The sequence below is a fragment of the Tursiops truncatus genome, chromosome X (assembly GCF_011762595.2).
Source record: "Tursiops truncatus isolate mTurTru1 chromosome X, mTurTru1.mat.Y, whole genome shotgun sequence".
In the NCBI taxonomy this organism is placed as follows: domain Eukaryota; kingdom Metazoa; phylum Chordata; class Mammalia; order Artiodactyla; family Delphinidae; genus Tursiops; species Tursiops truncatus.
In genome coordinates, this window is record NC_047055.1 from 93,711,338 (window position 1) to 93,737,348 (window position 26,011).

At 44.0% G+C, this 26,011-nt stretch overlaps 2 protein-coding genes across 10 annotated transcripts in view; both read left to right on the forward strand.

Moving 5' to 3' along the window:
* Window positions 1-4,099, forward strand: part of MED14 (mediator complex subunit 14) — a 73,935-nt gene extending 69,836 nt beyond the window's left edge. For all 4 annotated transcript variants that reach the window (XM_019943546.3, XM_019943544.3, XM_019943545.3 and 1 more), the window contains 3 exons: window positions 153-278; window positions 691-883; window positions 3,492-4,099. In XM_019943546.3, the coding sequence (XP_019799105.2) occupies window positions 153-278; window positions 691-883; window positions 3,492-3,565 (393 nt within the window). In that variant the 3' untranslated portion in view covers window positions 3,566-4,099. The remainder of the gene's footprint in view (window positions 1-152; window positions 279-690; window positions 884-3,491) is intronic.
* Window positions 4,100-8,132: 4,033 nt separating this feature from the next.
* CXHXorf38 (chromosome X CXorf38 homolog) lies at window positions 8,133-25,573 on the forward strand. Of its 6 annotated transcripts, none has more exons than XM_033849502.2 (7): window positions 8,139-8,381; window positions 8,543-8,677; window positions 14,790-14,978; window positions 16,029-16,178; window positions 16,479-16,658; window positions 24,553-24,735; window positions 25,317-25,573. In XM_033849502.2, exons 1-6 carry the CDS (start codon window positions 8,166-8,168, stop codon window positions 24,712-24,714), a joined length of 1,032 nt encoding a protein of 343 aa, XP_033705393.1. In that variant the 5' UTR covers window positions 8,139-8,165; the 3' UTR covers window positions 24,715-24,735; window positions 25,317-25,573. The 6 variants fall into 6 exon arrangements, with proteins under 6 accessions (XP_033705394.1, XP_033705393.1, XP_033705392.1 ...); XM_033849501.2 differs by having other exon boundaries at window positions 8,141-8,381; window positions 24,553-24,715; XM_004319383.4 differs by having other exon boundaries at window positions 8,142-8,381; window positions 14,859-14,978; window positions 24,553-24,715.
* The last annotated feature ends 438 nt before the right edge of the window (window positions 25,574-26,011 follow it).

Here is a 26,011-nt window from a genome sequence, read left to right on the forward strand (position 1 = left end):
GTATATTTCCTTTGAGAATAGGCAGGTTATCAACTTTATGATCTACTGATAATTGAGTATAAAATTCCCTCTAACCTTTCAGGCTCCTACACTAGAATATAATTTTAAATGTTCATATGACTTTATCATAATTTTTTTTCTTTTCAAAACAGTTTCCTGACCAGGCAACACAGCTAAAATGGAACGTTCAGTTTTGCCTGACGATCCCTCCCAGTGCACCGCCAATTGCACCTCCTGGGACACCTGCTGTGGTGCTGAAATCCAAAATGCTATTTTTTGTAAGTACCACCTGGCGTGCACGTGTTTGTGTGTGTATGTGTGTGTGTGTATATGGGTGCAGGTGCGCAGAGCTTCTGAGGGAGACTCCATTTGAGGATAACAGAGCATCTTTTGGGTACCTACAGAAATTACCTGTTGCTGCCAAATATAGGCCCAGATCCCTTAATTGTCAGACCTCACATAACCTTGGTTCCTTTAGTAAGGAATATATTGAACTAGGTAATTGTGTGACACAGTTGCATCTTAATCATAATATTTAGTTGTTTGTCACTTTTCTTGTTCTATTTAATTTTCTTTTACTTGTATCTTAATCTGACAGTAGAGTAAATGATAGTACTTTTGATACATTTACATAAATATTTTGTTTTCTTACTGTGTTTTTATTCTCTTTTGTTTGTGTTGTGTCCACAGCTTCAGCTAACTCAGAAAACATCGGTCCCTCCCCAAGAACCTGTTAGTATTATAGTTCCAATCATTTATGACATGGCTTCAGGTACCACCCAGCAGGCAGACATTCCCAGACAGCAGAACTCTTCTGTTGCTGCTCCCATGATGGTCAGCAACATTCTGAAGAGGTTTGCAGAGATGAACCCACCACGACAAGGTACATGACAAGTAGATGATATTTTATTGCATATATGTTATAAACGTTCTTTTGAGAGATCCCCCTTCTCCCCTCTGCTCCCTCCTTACCCACCTTGCCCCCCAGTCCTAGTAGTAGAGCTCTGGTTGCTGTGGCCCTCTTAATGTCTGCCTGTCGCTTTCTTCCTTTCTCACTGGTTCTTCAGTTTTGTCCATGTCTCTGCTGCCTGGACTTTATTTTTGTTAGTGATTTACTATTGGGACTGACCCAGTTGCTAATGCCAGAAGCTTGTATTTATAGCACACGTTGCCACAAAGCCCTAGGTTAGGATGATAGAATTTTCCATGGCTGTGAATTCCTGCCCCACCATCGATACCTGCCACTGTGTACATCACCAAGTTGAAATGCATGTTGCTTTCTCCTATTTCATGGTTCAGTCATGAATAGAATAATATCACTCAAACTTCTGTATCTTCTAAATGTTTTGTGAAGAATAAAAGCTGATACAAATGGCATCACTGCTCCTTGGGCTTCTTATATAAGTGTTAGGCGGGTGCAAGTGAACCTTTTCACCAAGTGCACAATGAAGCTCTCAAACTGAACATTTTCGAAGAGACCAGAATGATTCTGGTAGATAAACAAGGTCCCTTCAATACCGGAGTAGCCTATGCTTAACACGGAACTTCTGGCAGTGCTAAATTTTTTACTATAAAACATAAAGCTCAGCAAAGAGAACTTCTCTTCCATTCTGCTTATGTCTAACGTTAAGGAAATTAAATTAAAATTTGCTTATTTCTAATATTAAGGAAGTCCTCTGTATCTTTCTGTTTAGAATAGTATGATAACAGAATTAATTTTTTAAATGAGGGAAAGTTGTTCTCTGAAACATTTTTTAGGTACCACAGTGTCAAAATTTTACTAGACACAGGAATCATGGGAGAAATTATATTTTCAGCTGTTTGTTGCCCCATATTGTATACATAGACAAGTTCTCACCTACATATAGTTTATAAGGAACACACTGGGCAGTAGAGAAGGGTGTGCTTCTTTTGTTGTAATGCTTCTTCCACTTCTTATAATTTTCTGCTTTCATCCTTTGACTTCTCTTCTTTCAGCTCAGAATAGGTCCTTCAGAATCAAAGTTTAAAGCTATCAGCATTTTCCAAGTAGCAGTTCAGTGTAACTTTGATAATAAACACCATTCCTTCGCAAGCAGATGACTATCATTATTATGTCTCATGGAATTTAAAATTTAAAGGAAAGAATGTTTGATCCTGTTGGGATCGAGCAAGTTTTTCTCCCTATCAATAACGAAAATGTGTTTTTTAAAAAATAAAAAGTTGTAACTTCTTTTATTTAAGAAATTGTTGCGATATTTTGGAAGTATATTTCTTTTTTTCCTTTATTTGACCTTAGACTGGTTAAACCTTTGGATTTTTCTTTCTGTACCTTAATTTTCCAGTAGTTGGAGAGAAGGTTGCAGTGACTTGCGCAGGATCACTGCACATCCTGCCCTTTGCCGGAAGGCCATTATTCAATTGAGGTCTTCACTTCCTTCGCTCTCAGCCACTGTAGCGTTAGGCCATGCTCTAGGGAAAGGACCCGGTTTGGGGTTTCTAATATTTACAACTGGTTTTGGTTTATTGTATTGAAATATTTGAGATACGTGTGTGTGTGTGTGTGTGTGTGTGTGTGTGTGTATGTGTATGTACACATACACACACACACACACAATAAGTAAGAGGCAGGGTATTTCGTTCTTTGAGCAAAGGGGAAATTGAGAGGATGAATCATTAACCTCCCCCAACCACCCCCCCATACACACGCACACAAACGAATCTTGTTTTGGGATTGTTGGTGTGCTGTACTTTAGCCACCCCTCCCCTCCTCCCAAACTCATCACTTCCTCCCCGGTGAAGGAGAAATCATTCTATTTTTGTATTAATTGATTTTAACGTTGAACTCCAGAAGTTGATCAATTCCTGGAAATTTGAGGGAGACTCCAATAGGTGTCATAGACCTGCACTGTCCAGTATAACTGCCACTCTTCACATGTGGCTATTTAAATTTATTTAAAATCAAATAAAATGTAAAATTCAGTTCCTCAGTCACACTGGCTATATTACAAGTATTCAGTAGCCACAGCACACATATAGAATATTTCTGTCATCACAGAAGGTTCTATTAGTGCTGTCGTAGACATTTTTATCTGGCCTTTAATGCAACATCAGAAGGACACGATTGATGTTGTTAACTAATATATAAATATAAAATTAGATCTTGCATTAGATTCAAGAAAAGGTCGTCAGGAGCCTTGAAGTCCGACTTCAAAGTCTTATCCAATGCTCCAGTGTTTCTGTAGAGAAACTCTAGGCATATTGTCTTAAATTCAGATCTAACTGGGAGTTGCCCAAAATGTCTTCATGATGAAAAAAACAAAACCCAAACCAAGTATCATCTGATACTTAACGCTTAATCCCCTATAATCCGTGCAGTTAAAATCTAGTCTTTTGTTTTGGTCTTTAAAGTTCTTGCTAATCTTAGACTTAATTACCCCTACCCCCACCGGTGTGTTAACATCATCTTTCCTGTATTGCGAATAGCTAATGACCATTTTTCTCTGTTGCAGGTGAATGCACAATATTTGCCGCTGTTCGTGATTTAATGGCTAATCTTACACTGCCCCCTGGTGGGCGTCCATAGATACTATTGTTTTTAAACCAGGAAGGCTGACAAAAGAGACAAAACAACAAAAAAAAAAATCTGAATTCAGCCTTCAGTTTAAAAAAGCAAAAGGACTTTTTTGACTTTAAGAGCTGAATATTCTAAAGTGGCAAAAATTTTCAGGGTGCACTTCTTTCATCAAAAAGACCATCAATCTTTTGTATAGTGAACTTGTATAGTGTGTTTAAATGGGACACATTTCAAATTAGGTAATACGTCAGTGTCCGCTTGCCAGTAATAGATTTAATATTCTGTTTTATACTATAAAATTATGGAAATGCCAAATTTGTTTATTTAATTGTTTTCTTATGTTTTGGGTGTAATAGTCCTTTTTTGGGTTTTGTTTTTTAAGGCAGGTCTGTCATTTTTGAATACTGTAAAACTGTGATAAACTTTATATTGAAGCTGTATTTTAATATGACCGCTTTGAATCCTTACATGAAAATGTTCTGGGAGTTGTTATAAACACATCCCAAAGAAGCAATATTTAATAAAACTAGGTTAAAAAAGTGACCCCTCACTTGTGTGTATATCAGCTCTGTAGACTTCTCAGGGCCTCCCTTCATCTTTAACCTGGTGGGGCCAGTAATTAATTTCTAATAATACATGTCTGAAATTTGACCAAAATATCTTTGTTTCAAGGTTAATTTATTTTCCTTAAACATTCCTAATTTGACTGGTGGTTAACATTTAGGACCTTGGTTGTCTTTCAGTGTAGGATTTGGGTAAAAAAGAAAGAACCCAATCTTTGAGAACAAACAGTAAGTAGTTCATATTGATCAAGGATCCCAAATACTGCAGTCATTCTCTGTTGAGGATGTGGGAACTTTTCTGTTAGGCAAATTTAGTTTACAGGATACTTCTGCATATAGCATTAATTAGGAAACCAAGAACTTGAATGCTCTACCCTTGCATGAAATTTCTGTGACGTTTCTTTATCTTGATTAACTTCTCCCCCTTGCCTTCCCCACCAGAATTGGGGTGGTTCTAAACAATCCCAATTTAATTTATTGTCAACAAAATGATGAAATGTTTTACCTGGAAGAAGCCTGGTGCAGTGCACTCACTTGGAAGAATCCAAGACCCAGGGTCTGTCCAGGGTCAAATGGAGTTTCTGTTACACATCTCAGCAGAGTTTCTGTTCGGAGCACTGTGCTGTCTCTCCCAGTCCGTCGGGAACTTTTTTAAGCTTCAAAGAACATGATCCAAAGCAAAGGTCTTCTGGAGACTTGATGTTATTTGGGAAAGTTTTTTAAATGGTAATACCATGCTGAGCTATCTGATCACTGTTATACTTGTTCTCCATGAAATTTTAGATGCTTTATCTAATTCTACTTTAAGATGATTTAATTGAGCTTCTGTGACTATCAACTGCCAAATTCTAGTTTCAAGCATCTCATTGCAGTTAATATCTGTTCTCAACTTTGCTTGATTCTCCATTCATTTCTGGTCGGAACTGAGGCCTTCTTTGCCTTTCTTCTATGTCTTATTTCTGCCTTCATCTCCTGCTTCTCACCCAACTCTGCCACTATGCAGAAGCAGGTGACTAAACTTTTATCCTTCCCTTAACTTACCTTTTATCCTTCTGTTTTTGGTTCACCTTACAATGGTAATCACATCAGTTTGGCAGTCTGAGATGTCTTTTATCAAGGGTCAGCCCTTTCCTATTTGGAGCTGAATCCTTTCTTTCATGTAGAAATCTACATGTATATACAAGAAATGTATTTTTATCGGCAGGATAATATTGTCTCAAATAATTTTATTAATAGAGTTAAATTTTCAGGCATTTTCCCTTTTAATTGTGGTTTTGAAATATTAATTGCATTTTTAAACATGATACAGTCAGTGGATACTTTGTTCCTTATTATAAGTCATCTCTGAATGCATTGTGCAAATCAAAAGATAGAATTCAGTGAACAGAATTTGCTTTTGATGCTTATGAAGAGAAAACCCATGGATGTGAATTTTGATATCACGCTTGATACTTGGAATTGATGCATACTTTATTACAGCTTGAAAACACTGAGCATTTGAATCTTAGATTTCATCACAAACTATGTCTTTTGCCTCTTCTGTTAACCGAGTTCAATCGAAGGGACTGTATGCCCATAGGGATTTTGCCTAATAGGTGGTTTGGGTCTGTAGTGTATTTCAATGTGACTTTAGAAATTTCAGTAATAAATAAAATTCATACAAGTTTCAGAGAACTACCAACTCTCTAGTTAATTTTCATGAAGATGTTTTGGGTAGTAGTCTGGTTTATTATTAGCTTAACCTTGAAGAAATTGGTCCTGATTTGCCGCATTCTTTTTTCCATCTGCTGAAATGAGGACTCCGCGCTTCCAATGCAGGGAGCCGCGGGTTCAATCCCTGGTCGGGGAACTAAGATCCCACGTGCCGCGGCACGGCCAAAAGATAAAAAAAACAGAATGTATTAGAAGTATTTTCAGAATTAGAGAGGAAGAAAGCGAAAACTTTAACAGAACATATCAAGTTATTAATAACAGGAGCGCTGAACTTTGTTTGAAAACTAACACTGAGTGAGCTAAGTGCAAGCATAAACTAAAATATACATGATTTTAAATTTAAACACCACTAATAACTTTACTATGTTGTAGTTAACACAGTAACCTGTTCAGCGACGAGATACTAAATATACTGTTAGTCGTTTTGGGGATCATGGTTAATTTGATAACTTCAAGAAATATAATTTTGCTACTCTAAATCTGGGTCCAATTTCAACATAAAAAAAGATATTCCTGGGGCTTCCCTGGTGGCGCAGTGGTTGAGAGTCCGCCTGCCGGTGCAGGGGATGCGGGTTCGTGCCCCGGTCCTGGGAGATCCCACATGCCGCGGAGCGGCTGGGCCCGTGAGCCATGGCCGCTGGGCCTGCGCGTCCGGAGCCTGTGCTCCACAGCGCTCCGGAGAGGCCGCGACAGTGAGAGGCCCGCGTACAGCAAAAGAAAAAAAGAAGAAAAAAAAAAAGATACTCCTTTCTTTCATGGTTTCTTCCCCAGAAGAAATACCTATTACATTTTACTTTAATCCAGTTTACTATCATCCAAGTGTTCCTGATATAAAATCAATACACAGAAAATGATAAGAGAATTTATACTCAGGGAACTTAAGGGACAGAAAGGAAAGATGTTAATGTATATTTCATTGTTCCCTGTGGAATTTCCTTTTTCATGTGGTTTAATGGGAATGGACAGTTTGTCTAAGGGAATGATTTGAAATTTACTTGGGATGGATTTACTATCGAGGTTTTTAAGAAAAAATTAGCAGAGGCCAGCCAGCATTGTGCTGCAGAATTCCAGGAGGCTATGATCTGCTCACGGTTTTCTATAAATTGCCTCCATTTCCAGGTGGCCAGTGATTTGTTAAAATACTTTGCCCAGGAATGACTGATTGATGAAAGGGCACGTTTAGGTCAATATAAAATAATAGCTAATATTTACTGAGAGCTTACTATTGCCCGGCACTAAGTATTTCAGACTGTATTTAATTGTCACAACAACCCAACAGGGTAGGCCTCCTTTTACCGTGAGTAAACTGAGGCCTGGACAAATGAAGGAATTTGCTGAGATCAAATTAAGATTGCTTAAGATCAAACAGCTAAGAAGCAGCATTTTGAGTCCAAAGCTGACCCTCCTGAACACTGCCACTTTGCTGTGAGACAAAGTCAGGGGAAGGCTTCAATGTTTAGGCTCTTCCCTCAGGGCCTTTTGGCTACACACAATTTTAAAATGTTTTCCAAGCTCAAGCAGCTCACTAAAAGCAACTAAAATTGAGATGACCTCTTGTCATTCGGAGTTGACAAGCCATTGCCTTCTGACCCTCATGGCACTTATTTGGAACTTAGATTACCTTATGCAAGGAGCTCTAATTATCATATAACCAAGAGTACTAAGTCACCTAAGCTCGATGCTTCAAGACCATAGTGGAAGAAGTCCTCATCCCACTCGGGGCGATGCAGCCCTCCAGAATCCGGGTGATGTGTCGTCCTGTTTTGCCTCTGCTAGGTAGCCCAATGGCGGATGTCTCTGAGCTTTGTGTCACCTTGGCACACCGCAGGCGCTTAACAGGTGCGCGGTGCAGACAGCCAACGGTCAAATTTCACTAATGTCCAGATAGGCTACAGCCAACCTGCGGGCTTAGGATCCGGTTAAATAAACTTTCTAGAATTGTATAACACAAGGAACGTAAGTAATTCAATAACTGTCTTGAGCACCGTCTTACACCTCTACAATAAAAAAAAAAAAGAACAGGAGCACAGGCTTCAGGAGAGGGAGCCCAATCGTTGGCTGGCGAGGTCTCAGTTTGGGGGAACAGAGTAGAGGCTTTCTGGGCGAGCACCAAAGTACATAACGCGTCGGTCGCCATCTAAGACGGGGGTGGGGCCGACGTGCCCCGGAAACTAGAACTCCCTGCCGCCTGGCGGTTGGGGAAATCCGGGGCGCCTTCGGGCGGGGCCACGCCCAGAGCGCCGCCGTCGCCTCGGGCGCGCCCAGACTTCCGCGCCTGCGCACGACCGTCCGCCCCGCCCCTCGCTCCGTGGCCCCGCGGGCTCGTTCCCGGCATGGTGCTCTCTGAGCTGGCTGCGCGCCTCAACTGCGCCGAGTACAAGAACTGGGTGAAGGCGGGCCACTGCCTGCTACTGCTACGCGGCTGCTTGCAGGGCTTCGTCGGCCGCGAGGTGCTCGCCTTCCACCGCAGCCTGCTAGCCGCCGCCCCCGGCCTGGGCCCCCTCGCCACCTGCCGCAGCGGCTCGCGGTGCAGCCCGCGCGCCCGCCAGGTGAGCACCCGGCCCGGGGTCTTGACCGTCGCCCCTCACCCCGTCCGCGGGCGCAGTGCCTCGTGCCCTCCCCGGAGCCGGGCCGACCGCCGTGCCTGGGGTTCAGATGCCCAGACGCCGCCCCTCCCTCCCGGGCCCCTCCTCACCGCCGCCCCCTGTAGTTTCAGCCTCAGTGTCAGGTGTGCGCAGAGTGGAAACGGGAGATTTTGAAACATCACACCAGCAGAAATGGAGACGTTCACTGGGGAAACTGCCGGCCGGTCCGCTGGCCGGTCGACGCCTGGGAGGTGGCCAAGGTAAGCACCTGCGGTCGGGAGGGTAGGAGGAGTTGGCCCACCAGGTAGGAGTTACCTGGAGCCCGGGGCGTCTGTTGGGTCTGTGTGGGAGCTGGGCCCCCATAAACAGATGCAGAGAGAGATTGGGCTTTTGATCAAGGGTGTAGTGTCTAGGCGGCTCAGGGCTGTTATATCGGACCCAACGCAGCTTAGTGAAGTAGAAGATTTCAACAAGGGACGCTGGGGCAAGATGTAGAGTGGGCATCATGGGTACAGGCACAGAGGGAGAAGCAGGCAAGGCCTTTTGAGGGTAGGCTCCCTGCGTAGCTCACTTTGTCTGTAAGGTGCCATGAGGATGGCAGAATAAGCCAAGGGAAGTTGGGGTTAAGATAGAAAGGACCTTAAGTGCCTAGCTAAGGAGTAAAACTTTGGGGAGGTAGGGGTGGGGTAGGCAGCCAGATAAAAGGGGACTGTTCGGCCCGTTTTCAGATCTTGGTGATGTGACTTACTAGCTGGGCTGATTGAAGAATTTTTTTTGATTTTTTGATATTTGCCAGAAGCCCAGTAGGAGGGGGGGAGGGGGAGTCGAAGTAGCCTCCTAACACAAATTCACCTCTGGCGTCAGTCTACATGCTAGTTACCAGCAGGCACAGGCTTGGTGCCTGGGAAGCAGGGATCAGAATCTCCGCCCAGCTGCTGTGGTGCACCACTGGGCCAGCCTCTGTTCCCTAACCTCAAAAATGAGGAAGTTGGACTATATCGGTGGCCCCCAGACTTTTGGCTATCGTGGTCCAGTAAACCCATCATACCCTCTCCCCCGTTGGTTTGTTGCTGCCATAGAATTGCCAACTTCTGCTTTTACTTAGAAAAGAAGAAAACTTAAAACTCTACCCTTTGCTATGACCGTCCCTCACCTGTTTGCTTTCTGTCACTGCTTTCATACCCTCAGAATCCTCTTGAAGCCCATGCCACCTGTTTCTGCCGCTCTTTCCCTTCTTCATTGCTGTCACCTGCAGACCTAGTCTAACCACATGTGTATATTCTCTCCCCAAGCTGGACTCCCCTCTCAAACATCCTGGGATCCTCTCGACCTCAGCCTCCCACTTGCATGCTCACACCCGGACTGTGTCAGCACAGGGAGCTGCGGTGTCCAACATCCTGCTTGCCCTCGGTGTACTTATTCAACCCGCCCCCACCTCTGCCCCACCCTTCGTCCCTCTCCAAAGTCCACAGCTTTCCCCATCCCCAGCAGCCTCTGCCCTCCCAGCTTCCTTTGCTTCCTCAGCCAGCCCAGATTCCACAGTCCATCGTTCTGTTCAGTCCCTTGCAGTTGTCTCGGTCTTCTTCCTCCTTTCTCTGCACTTGCCAGGCCCAGCTCCAGCCCTGATGACACCACACCTGCTGCTCTGGGGAAGAATCTTTCGAGGGATCTTTCGCTTTCAGTTCTTGATCACGAGCCCAGCAGCCTGGCCCTGTCTCTCCGTAGGTTCCTGTTCCCGGAGACAACTGTTGCTGCCTCTCCTTCGCTGAGCTCCCACTCCTCTTCCCCCACCTGCAATCCCAGCTGCTAACCTTGCTCTCGCTTTCTTATCTTTTTACCAGACCTACCAGCCTACCTCAATGTGCACCATCTTCTTCCTTCTGCTACAAAGGAGGAAGGGCGTTTCTCCTCTTACCGCCCTGTCCCTCCACTTGAGTGTTGGACCTTATCCCCTCCCACCTGCCCAAGGACTTTGAGTCTCCACTCTTGCGACCTCCCAGTTTATTCCCATCACCGTACAAATAGCCTTAGTACTGCCTTGGTTTATTCAATTTTTTTAAAGAAAGAGATTTCAATATAGAGTTAATATATGACTTAGCAGTGCCACTCCTAGGTACATACCTGATGAAGTGGAAACATGTGTCCCCGCAAAAACCTGTGCACGAATGTTCATAGCCGTACTCTTCACAATAGTCAAGAGGTGGAAACAACACACATGTCCATCAGCTGATGAACGGATAACCAAAATGTGGTTTATCCATACAATGGGATATTATTTAGCCATAAAAAGGAATGAAGTACTGATACATGCTACAGTATTGCATGAACCTTGAAAACATTATGCTAAGTGAAAGAAGCCAGTCATATATTGTATGATTCCATTTATATGAAATGTCTAGAATAGCCAAATCTATAGAGGCAGAAAGTAGATTAGTAGTTGCCAGGGCCTGAAGGAGAGAGGGGGCAATAGCTAATGGGTAGAGGGTTTCTTTTTGGGGTGATGAAAATGTCCTAAAATTGTGGTGATAGTTGTGCAACTCTGTGAATATACTGAAAACCACTAAACTGTAAATGCTTAATTTTTTTATTGAGGTGTAATTGATTGTAACGTTATATTAATTTCGGGTATACAACATAATGATTCGATATTTAATATTTAAATATTTAAATATTTAATTTCACGATATTTAATGTGAAATGATCACCACAGTAAGTCTAGTTAATGTCCACTACCATGTGTGGTTGCAAATTTTTTTTTCTTGTGATGAGAACTTTCAAGATCTGCTCTCTTAGCAACTTTCAAATACTGCAGTACAGTATTATTAACTATAGTCACCATGCTGTGGATTACATCCCCAGGACTTATTTATTTTATAACTGGAAGTTGGTACCTTTTGACCCCCTTCGCCTATTTTGCTCACTCCCCACCCCCCACCTCTGGCAACCACCAGTCTGTTCTCTGCATCTGCGAGCTGGGGTTTTTGTTTTAGGTTCCACGAATAAGTGAGATCATATGGTATTTGTCTTTCTCTGTCTGACTTACTTCACTTAGCATAATGCCCTCAAGATCCATCCATGTCATCACAAAGAACTGTGTACTTCATTTATTTTTTTAGCCGTATTATTACATTTTATTCATTGAAAATAAATAATTACCAATGAATCCTTTCTAGATTTTCTAGTTTCCCAAAGTTCCCTGTATTCACATTCTTTTTTTTTCACACACACACACACTGTATTTTATTTTTACAAGAGATAAATAAACTGACATCGAGCATTGTAAATGGATGACCACAACAAAAGCAACAACGACTGCAATTACCGAACACGAAACACACTCATACTATGTCATGATATTGGCGTTCAGTCCAGTAATCCTCCACGGTAACAGCTGCTTTACTTTGCAGTGAAAATTGATTTGTATATTTTTTGCCTCTGAGTCCTTGTGGGATTTTTTTTTTTTTAATTCACACAGAAAGTCACAAAAATTATAATCATCCTCATCAGTTCACTCAGTCCCATGTAATTAATTTTTTTTTTCATCTTGATCTTTTGTTAGCACTTTTGTGAATTCATCAGTTTTCCATTAGAGTTCTGGAAATGCTTATTCATTCAGTTCAGCAGTATAGTCAGTTACCAGAAACCTGTGCTTGTCAGAGTCTTTTCCATGAAGGACTGTGTACTTTAAATGGGTGAGTTATATGGTATGTGAATTACATCTTAATAAAGCTTTTTTTAAAAAAGAATTGAGTGAATACTTGGAAAATAAAATTTGAAAAGAAAGAAAAACGTCCTTCATCCATTCCGTCCAGCTGTCTCCCCATTTCTCTAACTGCCTCCCACATACATACCCAGTAGAACTTCTCAAAAAGTGCTTTATGCCTAATTCTCTTTTCAGGGTTCATGCAGGTCCCGTTGACTCTTCAACCCACTCCCCTCTGCCTTCTGCCCCGCCACTCCACTGCATGTCTTGTCAGGGGCACACGTGACCTTCCGTTCTCTGGCCTCGCCCTTCCTACCTCTCAGCTATTCGGCGCTGCCGCACTGCAGGCCACTCTTCTTGAAACAGCCCTGGCTTTGTGACATCCTCCCCTCCTGGGTTTCCTCCTGTCTCCCCGGCTCCTCCTTAGCCTCCTTCTGAGTGTCGGTTGGCCTTCCTCGGGCCTTTTCTGTCCCTTCCCATCCCGCCTTCTCCCCTGGTGATACTGCCCAGGCCCGTGGAGTGAAATATTAAATACTGCGTTTCTGCTGACGGCTCCCAGATTGGTACCCCTAGCAATGCGCTGTTCTGCGCTCCGGGGGCCCATACCCAGCTGCTACTTGATGCCTCCACTTCACCACCTCCTGGGTACTTCGTCTTTTCTTCTCAAGCAGGACTCTTCATCTCTCCCCGCCAGCCTGCGCCCATGCCCCACCACCAACTACCTACAGTCATTCTTGCTTCATCTCTTTCCCCCCACCACCCCTCTTATTTGTAACGTGCAAATTATCTTTGGAATCATCCTCGCCATCTCTGCATCACAGCTCTCGCCCCCTCTCCTGCCAGCCTCCCACCTGGCCGCCTCTGCTGCTCTGCTCACCCCTGGTTGGTCCTTCACACAGCAGGATGTGCGGTCTTCATGTGGGAATCAGATCGCTTTCTTCCTTTGCCCAAAACCCTTGGATGGCTTCCCGATGTCCTTAGAGTAAACTCCAAACTCCTTGTCAAGTCCAGTAAGGCCCAGCACGTCTGGCCCCTGTTTATTTCTCCAACCTTGTCTCCTACTACTCAGTGAAGAGACAGGAGGGGGTAGTGAGAGGCAATAGCGTGTGTTTCTCACCCTGTGCTTGTCACGTACGGAACCTGGCGGTAGGCGATACCATTTTAAGAAACAGCTTTCAGAGGCAAGGAGGCGGCAGAGCCTCTGTCGGCTTCTGGTTCTGAGGAAAGGAAAGAAGTACTAGAATAAAACCTTGACGTGGGAGAGACAGGTTTATATTGGTGAGAAAATGCCAGACTGGACATACCTTGTAATGGGAAAGAAAAACTCTGCTTGGTTTTGAGGCAACTAAGGCCCCTCCCACTTTGGGTGTTCCTCTCAGCCACAGTTGGAATAAGCAGTGTTTCTTTCCTTCCTCTTTTTTTCCTCTATTTCATCAAATTAGTTTGCCTGTGATACATTAGTTCTTTGTTAACACTTGTAACATCCATAATCTACTTTCAGCGGGTTGGCCGGAGACAGTGATGGTCTTGGCTACTGTACCTTTTGATAGGGGCCATCCAGTGTGTGTAGAATTCTTCTCAGTTACATGAGGCCGAGGTGTGTGATTCTGCCACCATCAGGAACAGAGCCCTGACTCTCCTTGGGGGGTGTCGGCCCATACCGTGTTCCTTTTTCTGCATTGCACCATGAGCACTGTAGGAAGCAGCATGGTTGCTTGCCTACGGAAATGTGTTTGTTTTCAAGGGAGCAGGTCTCTTTATTTAGAGTTCTTTTTTGGCGAGTCATTTTTCATATGTCATCTCTTCTAGTCCCTTGGCAGGAATGTACTCTCGAGCTTCGTAGCTTGGTAAAGTTGTTGCCTTCAGATGTAAATTTGGAAATACTTCGGGAAAGAAATACGCCCAAGCCTTGCTATGACACCATTTTGGGGGTACACACCATAAAATGCTACAAAAGGAAAGATCATGCTCGAATGAGGCCATTCTGTTGTATCTAGTATCTCAAACCCTGGGACCCGGTCTGTAACGCCTGTGTAGGTCCTGCACACCTTGCACCATCAGCATAATAACTGCCAACATTTGTGGCCTGTGTATTAGCATGTGCCAGGCACCGTGCAAGTGGTTTACTCGCATTAACTCATTTAATTCTCGAAACATCCTTCAAGGTAGATGAGGACAGTTAGCCCCTATTTACTGATGAGGAATCCGAGGATAGGTAACTTGCCCAAGGTCGCGCAGTTGACAAGTGGCAGAGCTGGGATTTGCACCCCAGATCTGTCGCATTCCACAGCCCAGACTCTTAACTTTCTACTACCATACTGAACTTTCTCGAGTAATTTTAAAGTGTCCACTTGGGAATAACTATTACTTTTAAATCTTCTTTAACAACTCAGCCACTGAAACTTCAGTAAGGAAAAGAAAAGGGTGGTTTCTTCCCCTGCCTCATGCTTATATGCCATTAAGAAAGGACAGTTAGGTCAAGTGTGTAAGTGTCTGTAATAGCAAGTGGACAGATGGAGCAACTCTTCAGTTATTGCCCTGGGCTGAGGCTTGGCTGCCGCACTGTTTCCCAACTTGTGTTTTGGACTCGTGAGGCTCTAACTTGAAACCTCAGTAAGAGAGTTTCAGTCATCATTTGGGGAACAGGCACATAGCATTTGTCCCACTAGCCCCATATAGATAGATGTCTCCTAGGGTTGGAGGAGACTCGGGTGCCCCTTGGGCCTCCCCTGCTGCAGGCCTTCATGCCCCGAGGACTGGCAGACAAAACAGGACCCGAGGAATGTGACGCGGTTGCTCTTCTAAGTCTCATCAACTCCTGTGATCACTTCGAGGTTGATCGAAAGAAAGTCACAGAGGTAAGAACTGTCAGATTGAAAAGCAGACAGAGTTGGTCGGGTGGGTACTGTGAAGACCAGCCAGGAGCCACACCCCGTGCTGCTCACGGCTCTCCCCAGACAGTGGTGTGCGAAGGAGTTAGACTTTGGTCCACAGTTGTCATCGCTGAGCAGGCAAGCAGGGCTCACATCACATGCACCTTCCGTGATGTCCCAGAACCCCTGTGCGAATGCAGGCGGGAGACTGACCCTTCAACCCTACCCTGTCGAACTTTTCCAACAACCTGCTGTTGCACTCTTTGCCACTAAATCGACAGGCCTCACGTTTCTCTTCCCTGTTCTGCCATAAACAGAAGCAAAGTAATCTTCCATATTAAAAAAAAAAAACAAATACAGAGTGATGCGTCATTCTGTCCATTGGATGCCAGCATTGGAATCCTGCCCTTCTCAGTCTCATTGGCTAAACAGTTGCAAGGCCAATTTACCTAGAACTGAGGAAAATATAAACCCTAATGGATAAACAGTGTCAGAACAGATCGCTACGCTTGTCAGACTTCCTCTGGGAGATTTAGACTATCTCTGTTTCGCCAGAGAACAGCTCTGGCACATTTGTTACTCTGAGGATCCTTGCAAAGGGTATACAATCGACCCCTGTGGTAGCTTTTAACCAAGAGTGTGGAAGACTTGGCATGAAATGTATACTAAAAGAGTTTTGCATTGTCTGCCTTGGCCTTTGGGTATTCTCAGAGCCAGTAGCCAATAGTTTTGCTCTTTGGCAGGTTGTTTTAAGTTAGGGCGTTTGGGGGATTGTGCGAGAGATACCCACCCGGCCACGAGATTTCAAGGGCTAGCGACAGTTATAGGCGTGTTCGTATTTCTTACCCCGATTAATTTATTCAAGTGGCTGGGGGTTGAACATCCCCCTCGAGCCTTGACGGCACCTGCAGACCACACACTTGTGGATTTTAGAATTAACAAGGCCTTTCAACAGTCTTTCTCTGGAACTACAAAATCTCAGTTTACCCCACTATTGGCCTTTGAAGGCTTTTCTCTCTTCTTGTCTTTCTATAGGTGATTAAGTGTCGTAACGAGATCATGCACTCTTCAGAGATGAAAGTATCTTCTGTGTGGCTTCGAGATTTTCAGATAAAGATCCAAAATTTTCTGAATGAATTTAAGAATATCCCAGAGATTGTGGCGGTATACTCCCGAATAGAACAGGTAAAAAATCACGTTTAACAGTTCCTGCATAAAGACCTAAGGGGGAAAAAAGGAATCACAGTCACTCATTTAGAATTTGAAGCTTATTAGATTTAAACAAAATTCTAGAATGTAAGTAGGGGAACAACATTGATATGAAGTCAGAATCGTGATTGGGCTGAGCAGCTTTTCTGTGGTCACGGGATGTTTTTAGACTGGATCCAGTCAACGATGTTTAATTACAAATTCTTTGAATATCTTTTTTTTTTTTTGAATATCTTTTCCATTCAATCAGTTCATATTTGTTCGGTAACCCAACAGCTGTTGACATCTGACTGGGCTGTTTACATCCCTGAGGAGGATCAGCCAGATGGGTGTGACTATGAAACAGGAGTTTACCTGAGTGAGCACCAAGTAAACGAGATAGAAATGGAGTTACTAAAGGAAAAACTTCAAGAGCTATATCTTCAAGCAAAGGGACAAGAGATGTTGCCTGAAGAGGTAAAAAAAAAAAAACACATTATATCCTCTGTGTGAGTAAACAAAACAAAGAAAGGCACCAGGGAGGAAGAGTAGCACATTTTAACTTATTAACGGTTATGTTTCTGCTTTAAAAGTCAAATAATTTCCAGAAATGGATATTCTTTTGGCATAGATTACTGTTACCCTTAAACAAATGTTTTCACCCCATCAGCAAACGTTTGGGTGCCTAATATATGCCACAGAGTGGAAGACCACAGGAAGGGCGGCCACAGAATCCTGAACCGCAGGCTCCCGCGACTCTGCAGTTCAGAGGGGCGATTGCAGAAAAAGGCTTTGCTGAGAAGGCGCTGTTGAGCTGGGACTAAGAATCAAATCAGAGTTCAGCAAATTGGCAAGAGCATTTGCCAAGACATGAAAGACTAGCCTGGGCCAGACAGTGATGAGGCGACGTAGGAGGGAGGTATGGTCGGTTGTGAGGGTGGTCAGGTAGGTCAAAGCCGTATTTTGAAAGGTCTTCTATGCCTCACTAAGGGGTTTGGACCTAATTCCCAAAAAGCAGTTGGGAGCCAACAGAGGTTTTAAATCAGGAGAGAGTAAATGAATAGATCAGATAGGGCTTTTAGAAAGTGACGTCTTAATGGCACTTGGAGGTTGGAGACGAGCCAGGAGGCTCTTGGCAGTTGTGTGAGGGTGAGAGAAAGAGGACAGAAGCTAGAGGTGGGGGGGAGGAGCCGGGTGCGGGAGGCACTACTGGGGCTGAGCCGCAGTGGCTGGTTAGATTACTTGGGGCGTGGCCCGGGGCCGGCGGGAGGTGGCGAAGGAGGGGTTAAAGGATCGTCAAGGCTTCTAGCTCAGGATGCTGCAAGCTAACGATCGTCTCAAGTACAGGAGATATGAGTCCCCTTTGTTACATGCAAGATATTAAAAAAACTAACAGTAGTAGAATTATATTTTGGTAAGGTTCAGAAATAGCCCAGCACTTGCTGGATTAGAATTCCAGATTCCCAGGATGTCTTGGACAGATCATTTTACCTCTCCAATTCCACCTCATCCGAGGAAAGTAGTTTTACTGGCTACCTCGTGAAACACAGCGTGTTTTAATACAAAGTGTCTATTTCATTTTTTAGGCCATGCTCCGTACTGGTCCGTATGCCGACGCTAACTCTTCTGACCTTGACCCAGGTGCTTTACTCAGCTTGATGAACTCCTTTAGCACAGGGACTGGGTACCAGTGGTTTTGGGGTGCACCCACCCTGGCACACCATAGGTATTTAAAGTGACGAATAAGGCTGTTAAAGCTATTTTCTAAATCCATCTGTTTCATCTGGCTTTATTTTTTTTTTTTTATTTTCAAAAAGTATTTATTTGTTTGGCTGCATTGGGTCTTAGTTGCGGCAGGTGGGATCTAGTTCCCTGACCAGGGAGCGAACCCAGGCCCCCTGCATTGGGAGTGCGGAGTCTTAGCCACTGGACCGCCAGGGAAGTCCCTCATCTGGCTTTACTTTAAAATGCCATTAGAACCATCCCCAGTTTTCTTTCCACTGCTCCTTTTAAAAGCAGAGTCAGACAACAGAAGAAAACCGGGGGATCAGGCTCACGGTCCCTGAGTCGTCAGAAATTCTCTCCTCTTTCTCGAGGGAGCTGCAGTTCTTTTCCTGTTTGTGTAACAAAGAGCAAAATGCATCAGTAGCAACACACTGAAACCAGGAGTCTCTGCAAGTTGGGAGCGGGAAGGGACCTGGGTAATACCCTGCTTTATAGCAACCCTAAGGGGCAGGTGCTGATGGGCTCAAGGCCTCACGGCTGGGGTATGAGGGCTGGCCCGGGGGTCTTCCCGCTCTGGCCCTGGGCCTGCCTTCCCACGTGCCGTGCAGCGGCTCTCATGTCACCGAGCAGCTAGCAATTGTAAATTTCAACCCTTCATTATCTCTGTTTTACAGAGAGGAAATTGGGGTTAATTGGCTTGTCCTCTGGGTCCCCAAGTCTCTAGATAAAGGTGATAAATTCTCGTTTTTCATGCTTTCTGTTCAGTGGACCGTGGCATTTCTCTTGATATTTCAATTGATCAAGTTGTAAGTTCGGACTGATTGGCACGTTATCTCTGAGAAGCTGAAGGATGGCTTTCCACGATGTGTGGAACAGACCTCTTTTGAAAGTTCAGCAGCAAATACGATTATTCATGTTCTTTTGGGTTAGTCTCCAAAGTCAGAGGATTTGGTAAACCAAATTTGAGTGACTCTAAAACACTATGAATTGCAAGACACACCATTAATTCAGTCACTTGTAAGAAAAAAAAATGCTGCCAGTTTCCTGTAAGACACTATCAGTGGTAAGGCGCATTCTCATTCGAGATGTTAAAGTATTTAAAAATGTGCGATTAGGAATCAAGAAATGCAGTGGTTGTATTATGACCGCGGCACTTTTTGTGTGAATGTTTAGCAAGACCTGTTTCTGGTGTTCATTAAAACAGCAGAGCTCGGGTTGGAAAGCCAAGTTGAGAAGAAAGGGTTAATGGTGGTGATTTAGTGCGACAGTCCCCCGAAAGGAGCACGGGAGTGAGTGCCAGGGACCACGAAGCAGAGAGTTCATCATCTCCATTCTTTTCTGTCCAATTGGCGAGCCTTAATGATAACATTATAAAAGGGGGCTCCCATTAAAATACACTGTGCGTGCATAACTGTGATTGTAAAACGCGGTCCGCCTCAGAGCCAAATGGGAGCAGCAGCTGCCGCCCAAGAGCCCTTCACACACACCTGCCGGCCCTCGGCGCTCTGTTAGGATCTGGGGGGTTCAAAATTCAGCCAGAGAGCGTTGAGCGCAGTAAGTGGCTAAAAACCATGCAAAGAACTTGCACATTCTTGAAAATCATTACTGACTTCTTAAACCCTGGTGGGGGGACCGCTTTCAGGGGGAAACTCAGGGAGGAAGTGACAGGATGCAGTCGAGGCAGGCAGGGAAAGGATGGAAGTGACACTCCATTGGTTATAGGCCAGATTTATTTCATGAGTGAGTGCCTACTATTTGCCAGGCACAGTTCTAGAAGCTTGGCGTGCATCAGTGAACAAAACAGATGGTAAACGGTCAGCATAATAAGCAATGATGGGGCGAGGTAGAAGGAGGAGGGTTGTGTGGAGCACCGTGTGGGGATCAGGAGTGGCCGAACGGGGCTGGGGGTTGGGTTGCGCGGGGTGGCCAGGGAGGCCCCATTGGGAAGCTGAGACTTAGCGATACCTTGGAGGAGGTGCGGAGCAGCCGTGTGCGCTTCTGGAGGAGGAGCGTTCAGGCGGAGGGCAGGGCAAGCTAAGCAGGCTGGCTGGAGTGCGGTGAGGAGCTGAGCGAAGGGAAGCCTTGTGGGCCGTTGGGAGGATCCAGGCTCTTCCTCCTGAGGCGGCAGCCACACTGAGTTCTGAGCAGCAGAACGGTGAAGGGAGCACGCTGGCCGCCGTGTGGAGGATGCAGGGCCGGGGGCCAAAGATGGAAGCAGGGAGACATTAGGAGGCTGCCACAGGTACCAGGTCAGAGAGGTGGTGGTTCAGACCAAGGTGGAAGGGTGAAGAGTAGAGGTGGTGAGAAGGGGGGCACGTGTGGTGTGGGAGAGAAGGAAAGGCATCAAAGACAAGTCCAAGGGTTTTGGCTTAAGTGCCTGGGAGTATGGAGGCGCTAAGCATCTTTTGCCTAGAACAGCGCCCGCCTGGCACATAGTAGACTCTCGGTACACTTTTGTTAAATGATTGTCGGAAGGGAGGAATGTACCAGACACAGTGCTAGGTGCTTTTACTAGATTATTTCTAATCCTCACAGGAATGCTCGGTGGTGTTGGTATCATCATCCTATATTTGCATATATGGAAGTAAGCTCAGAGAGGTCAAGTGTCTTGCCCAAAGTCACACAGCTAGTTAAGTGGCAAAGCTGGGCTTCAATATCCAAGTCTGTCTGACTACTTTTCTAGCACTTTGTTTTTCCATCTTTACTTCCTTCCCCATTTAACATATAAACGTGCATAAGCCTTCCCCCATTCTTAATAAATTTATTTAAAAACTCCTTTTGACTCTTTCTCCTCCCCCCAAGCTAAAATAATCACCCCTGTTGAGCACATTTCAAGAGCAGAGAGGGTCAGGAGGTGACGGCACAAAGGATCATAGCTCCCAAGTCATGAAATGAGAAGGTCTATGGGAAGGGAGGACCCCACTCCATCTTGGAGGGTATGTGTGATGCACAGACCAGGCCGGCATGGTCTCGGGCATCTGATGGGAACCAAGGAATGGGAAGAACCCTGGGGTGCATCTAGAGCACCTGGCACAGGCAATGAGTGCTAACAGTGCAGTACCCGCAATTACTAATTACTAATGTACACTGTGAATTATGTCATTGATGTAATCTTCATTTCACGTTTTTATGGTTTCCAGATTTATTATTTAAAGCCCAGGTATCTTTCAGGAGCTGTAGGCTTGTTTCTAGCCATGTAATAAACAGCTCCAGCTGAAGGGCACATCCCCATCTACTTAGTAACCTGTCTGAAGACCTCTGGTCATCCTCAGCTCCACCCTGGCCCTCCCTGTTCCCTGTTCATCCTGGTCACAAGCCCTAGGCAGTCTTCCCCTCCCTCCCATCCCTGGCAGCCATCGTTCTGCAACCGACCGTCTCACTCACTGCCGTCACAGTAACCTGGTGCTGCTTAGGTTCTGCCCTAGCCCTACTGCACCAGAGTCCATTGTGTACATCTCTAAAGTTTAAGAACCACCACTCTGCTACGAGTAGGGTACTCCATCACTTTCCTTCGTTAGATGTCGATCATCTTGACTTAGCTTGGAATTGGGGGTCCCTCATTTTAAACAATTCACCACACCCCAAAATATTAATAACTCTCTTCTTTGTAATAAGCACAGTGACCAGTGAGGGTATCCTCGGATAAGCCGAGTGAAAACACTTCCGTGGTACTATTCTAAGAATACATGCTTTTATTAGTTTAAATGTCAGGAAGGATGTTACTGGTGGGAGTTTAAATTGGTATAACCTCTAGAGATGACAGTTTTGGCAAAATCTATTAACATTAAAACAGAAAACTCTATCAATTAAAACTTCACTCCACTTCTAAAAACAGATCCTACAAATAGCCTGTCACTTTATGCAAAATGACACATGTCCCAGGTTAGTTACTGCAGCAGTATTTCTCTTAGCAGAAGGTTTGAAATACTATGTTAATACATGAGACATCCATAACTGAAAAACTATTCAGCCATTAAAAAAAATAATGAGGCCACTCTTAACAATCTGATCTAGAAAAAAATCAGTTGAAGAACAATGTCTAATGTGCTGCCATTTGTGTTTTTAAAAATGTGCCAATTACGTCTCAATAAAGCGGAAATTTTAAAAAGCTGTGCACGCATATACATGTATGCTCACGTGTAAATGCATGGACTGCCTCTGGAAGAGACACAAGAAACTTCATTGTGGTCACCTTTAAGAGGAGCTGGGGGCTTCCCTGGTGGCGCAGTGGTTGAGAGTCCGCCTGCCGATGCAGGGGACACAGGTTCGTGACCCGGTCCAGGAAGATCCCACGTGCCACGAAGCGGCTGGGCCCGTGGGCCGTGGCTGCTGAGCCTGGGCTTCCGGAGCCTGTGCTCCGCAATGGGAGAGGCCACAACAGGGAGAGGCCCACGTACCGCAAAAAAAATAAAATAAAAGAGGAGCTGGGTGACTGGGGACAGGATGTGGAAGAGGACCAACTTTTTACGTTGTACCCTGTGTTCATCTTGAACTTTGTACCAGTATATTTATTACTAGTAAATATGTATGTATATTTTATAAATATTGAATAGTAATAAATGTATATATGTATACATATTTACTAGTAATGAGTGTGTACAAAATTCACAATCAAAGAGCATTATATGTGTGAGTGTATACATTTGTATATATGTGTGTGTGTGTGTATATATGTGTAAATGTATTTAATCATAGTAAATGGGTACAAAATTCAAAATGAAAGGGCTTTATTTTTATATATACATATATATGTATGTGTATGTATACGTATGTGTGTATATATGTGTATGCACACACACACACACATATAGGTATAGACATATAGCCCTTTTGTACAAATGCAGGAAGTTTTACAGCAAAAAAAAAATCATCTTTTAAAATTTTTTTCCAGTTTTTTTGAGATGTAATTGACATACAGCACTGTATAAGTTCAAGGTGTACAGCGTAATGATTTGACGTACATAGATCGTGAAATGATTACCACAATAAGTTTAGTTAACGTCTGTCATCTCGTATAGATACCAAAAAAAGGAAAAAAGTGTTTTTTACCTTGTGATAAGAATGCTTAAGATTTACTCACTTAACAACTTGCAAAGATACCATACAGCAGTGTTAACTATTGTCATTGTGTTGTACATTACATCCCTAGTACTTATTTATCTTGTAAACTAGAAGTTTGTACCTTTTGACCACCTTCATCCAATTCCCTATTCCCACCTCTGGTAACTGCAAATTTGATCCCTTTTTATGTGAGTTTATTTTTTTGTTTTTGTTTTAGATTCCACATATAAGTGAGATCATACAGTATCTCTCTCTCTCTGTTTGACTTAACTTAGCATAACGCCCTCTGGGTCCATCCATGTTGTCTCGAATGGTAGGATTTTCATCTTTTTTATGGCCAAGTAATATTCTATTGTGTATATATATATATACACCACATCTTCTTTACCTATTCATCTGTTGATGGACCCTCACATTGTTTCCTTGTCTTAGCTATTGTAAATAATGCTGCTATTTAACATGGAGATGCAGATATCTCTTCAGCGTGGTGTTTTTGTTTTCTTCAGATATATTCCCGGAAGTAAAATTTCTAGATCACCTGGTAGTTCCTTTTTTAAGTTTTTGAGGATCCTCCATACTGTTTTCCAGAGTGGCTACACCAATTTACATTCCCACCAGCAGTGTACGAGGGTTCCCTTTTCTCCACATCCTCGCCAACATTTGTTACCTCTTTTTGATGATGACTGTCCTTTTTTTTTGGCCGTGCCGCATGGCTTGTGGGGTCTTAGTTCCCCGACCAGGGATTGAACCCGGGCCCTTGGCAGTGAGAACACAGAGTCCTAACCACTGGACCGCCAGGGGAATTCTCGATGATGACCATTCTAACAGGTGTGAGGTGATACCTCATTGTGGTTTTAATTTTCATTTCTCTGGTGATTAATGATGTTGAGCACCTTTTCCTGTACCTGTTGGCCATTTGTATGTCTTCTTTGGGAAAATGTCTATTCAGTTCTTTGGGAAAATGTCTATTCAGGTCCTTTGCCCATTTTTTAATTGGGTTGTCTGGTTTTTTTGCTATTGAATTGTGTGAGTTCTTTTTATATATATGTGTGTGTGTGTGTGTGTATAATTTTTTATTTTTTTTGGCTGCGTTGGGTCTTTGTTGCTGCGCACAGGCTTTCTCTAGTCGTGGCGAGTGGGGGCTACTCTTCCTCGCGGTGCGCGGGCTTCTCACTGCAGTGGCTTCTCTTGTTGCGGAGCACGGGCCCTAGAGCGCACGGGCTTTAGCAGTTGTGGCTCGAGGGCTCTAGAGCGCAGGCTCATTAGTTGTGGACCACGGGCCCAGTTGCCCCGCGGCATGTGGGATCTTCCCGGACCAGGGATCAAACCTGTGTCCCTTGCACTGGCAGGCGGATTCTTAACCACTGCGCCACCAGGGAAGTCCCTCTTTATATATTTTGGATATTAACCCCTAAAAGCAAAAAATGTTAAGGAGACAAGCAAACACGCCCTTGTGTGGCCCCAGTACCAGCTATTGGTAGACACATGAACAGGAGCCAGTCTTGGAGCTAGTAAGTTTTTCATCTGAATTTTAAGTCTGCTATAAAATTATCTAAGCTGTACATTGTATGGTTTCTTCTCACAGATCTTAAATCAACTGGAAGTGGTGAAAGAATTTCTGAGAAACAACGAGGATCTTAGAAATGGTCTTACAGAAGATATGCAGAAGCTAGACAGCCTCCACCAACAGCCTCAAAAACTGGATTCGAAGGAACCTAGGGCACAGACACCTGAAGGGAAGGCCTGAAGTGAGTTTAAGCATATGATGGTAAATAAGGACAGAATAGCCTCATCTCTTTAATGTCTGTTCTTTTAGGTAAGGCCATAACACACATAGTTTCATCTGAAGTTTCCCTATGTCCTTTTTATTTGAAAGAAAGGACACTGAGCTTTGTGCTCTTTCTGATTGATGGTTCTCACATCTGTGAACTAGTTCAAGATAAACTCCCTGTCAGCTTTGTTCAGTCAAGTATACCTGAAGTCACTGGTCTAGTCTTAAATGAATCAACTTTATGACATAATCAAGAAGCATTTCAGCCCTAAAGTGATGCCAGTGATGCCTCACTCTTAGCCATGGCATGAATAATAGCAATTTGTTTATTTTCATAAGAAAAACTTGTTGGGACTTCCCTGGTGGTCCAGCGGTTAAGACTCCGCGCTCCCAATGCAGGGGGCCTGGGTTCGATCCCTGGTCAGGGAACTAGGTCCTGCATGCCACAACTAACACCCAGTGCAGCCAAATTAATTAATTAATTAATTAAAAAAATACTTGTTAAAATAAGTAACTATCTTCAGTATTTTACTTTTTTTTCTCAAATGAAGAAAATTAAATATTTTCTTTTATTTTAGGTTGACCTTCAACAAAAATCAGGCATGTTCTGTGAAAGTCAGCCGGGTTTCCATCTCAGCCGTCCTTTTCTGTGCAAAAGGGAAAACTTACCCAAGTACTCCACTCAAACAAAAAGGAATTTGTGTCATCTTTTCCTGGACTTTCCTTTAACTCTTCGGGAGTTTGTTTTGTTTTGTTTTGTTTTTTTTTAACATTCCTAATCTTGGTGTTATGTGATCTGTACCAGCCAAAAAATATTAGATACTCTTGTGCCAAACTTGCTGTCATCCGGGCTTTTTTGTTTGTTTTTTGGGTTTTGTTTTTGGTTTGGTTTTGCTGTTTAAAAGGTGAGATTCTTTTCTGGTCCTAAAACTCTAACTGCTTAAACACTAAAGGCTGTGTTCGGCCAGGCCTGTGTGAAGGGCCACGCAGAGTTCTCTGCCCACTGGCACGCAAGTCCTGTGCCCACACCCTTGCCTGAAAGTCTCATTCATGAGGATGCCCACGGGTGGGCTGTGATGTACATGTTGAGATATAAATCCTTTTCGCCAGCAGGCAAGGAAAAAAATGTGCCCGAAAGGCCATTTTCTAGCCATTTCCAGTTAGTACAGAACTGTTACTACCTGTTTCTGGTAGCTTGAGGCAGTAGGACAAAGAGGTGGGCTGGAGAACACAGTAACTTGACTGACCAAAGCAGGGGGAGGGCCCAGGCCAG

Coding starts and splice junctions, on each gene's coding strand:
- CXHXorf38 (XM_033849502.2), top strand. CDS start 8,166: ATGGTGCTCTCTGAGCTGGCTGCGCGCCTCAACTGCGCCGAGTACAAG. Junction 8,678..14,789: donor ACGCCTGGGAGGTGGCCAAG/GTAAGCACCTGC, acceptor TTGTCCCACTAG/CCCCATATAGATAGATGTCT. Junction 16,179..16,478: donor TATACTCCCGAATAGAACAG/GTAAAAAATCAC, acceptor GTAACCCAACAG/CTGTTGACATCTGACTGGGC.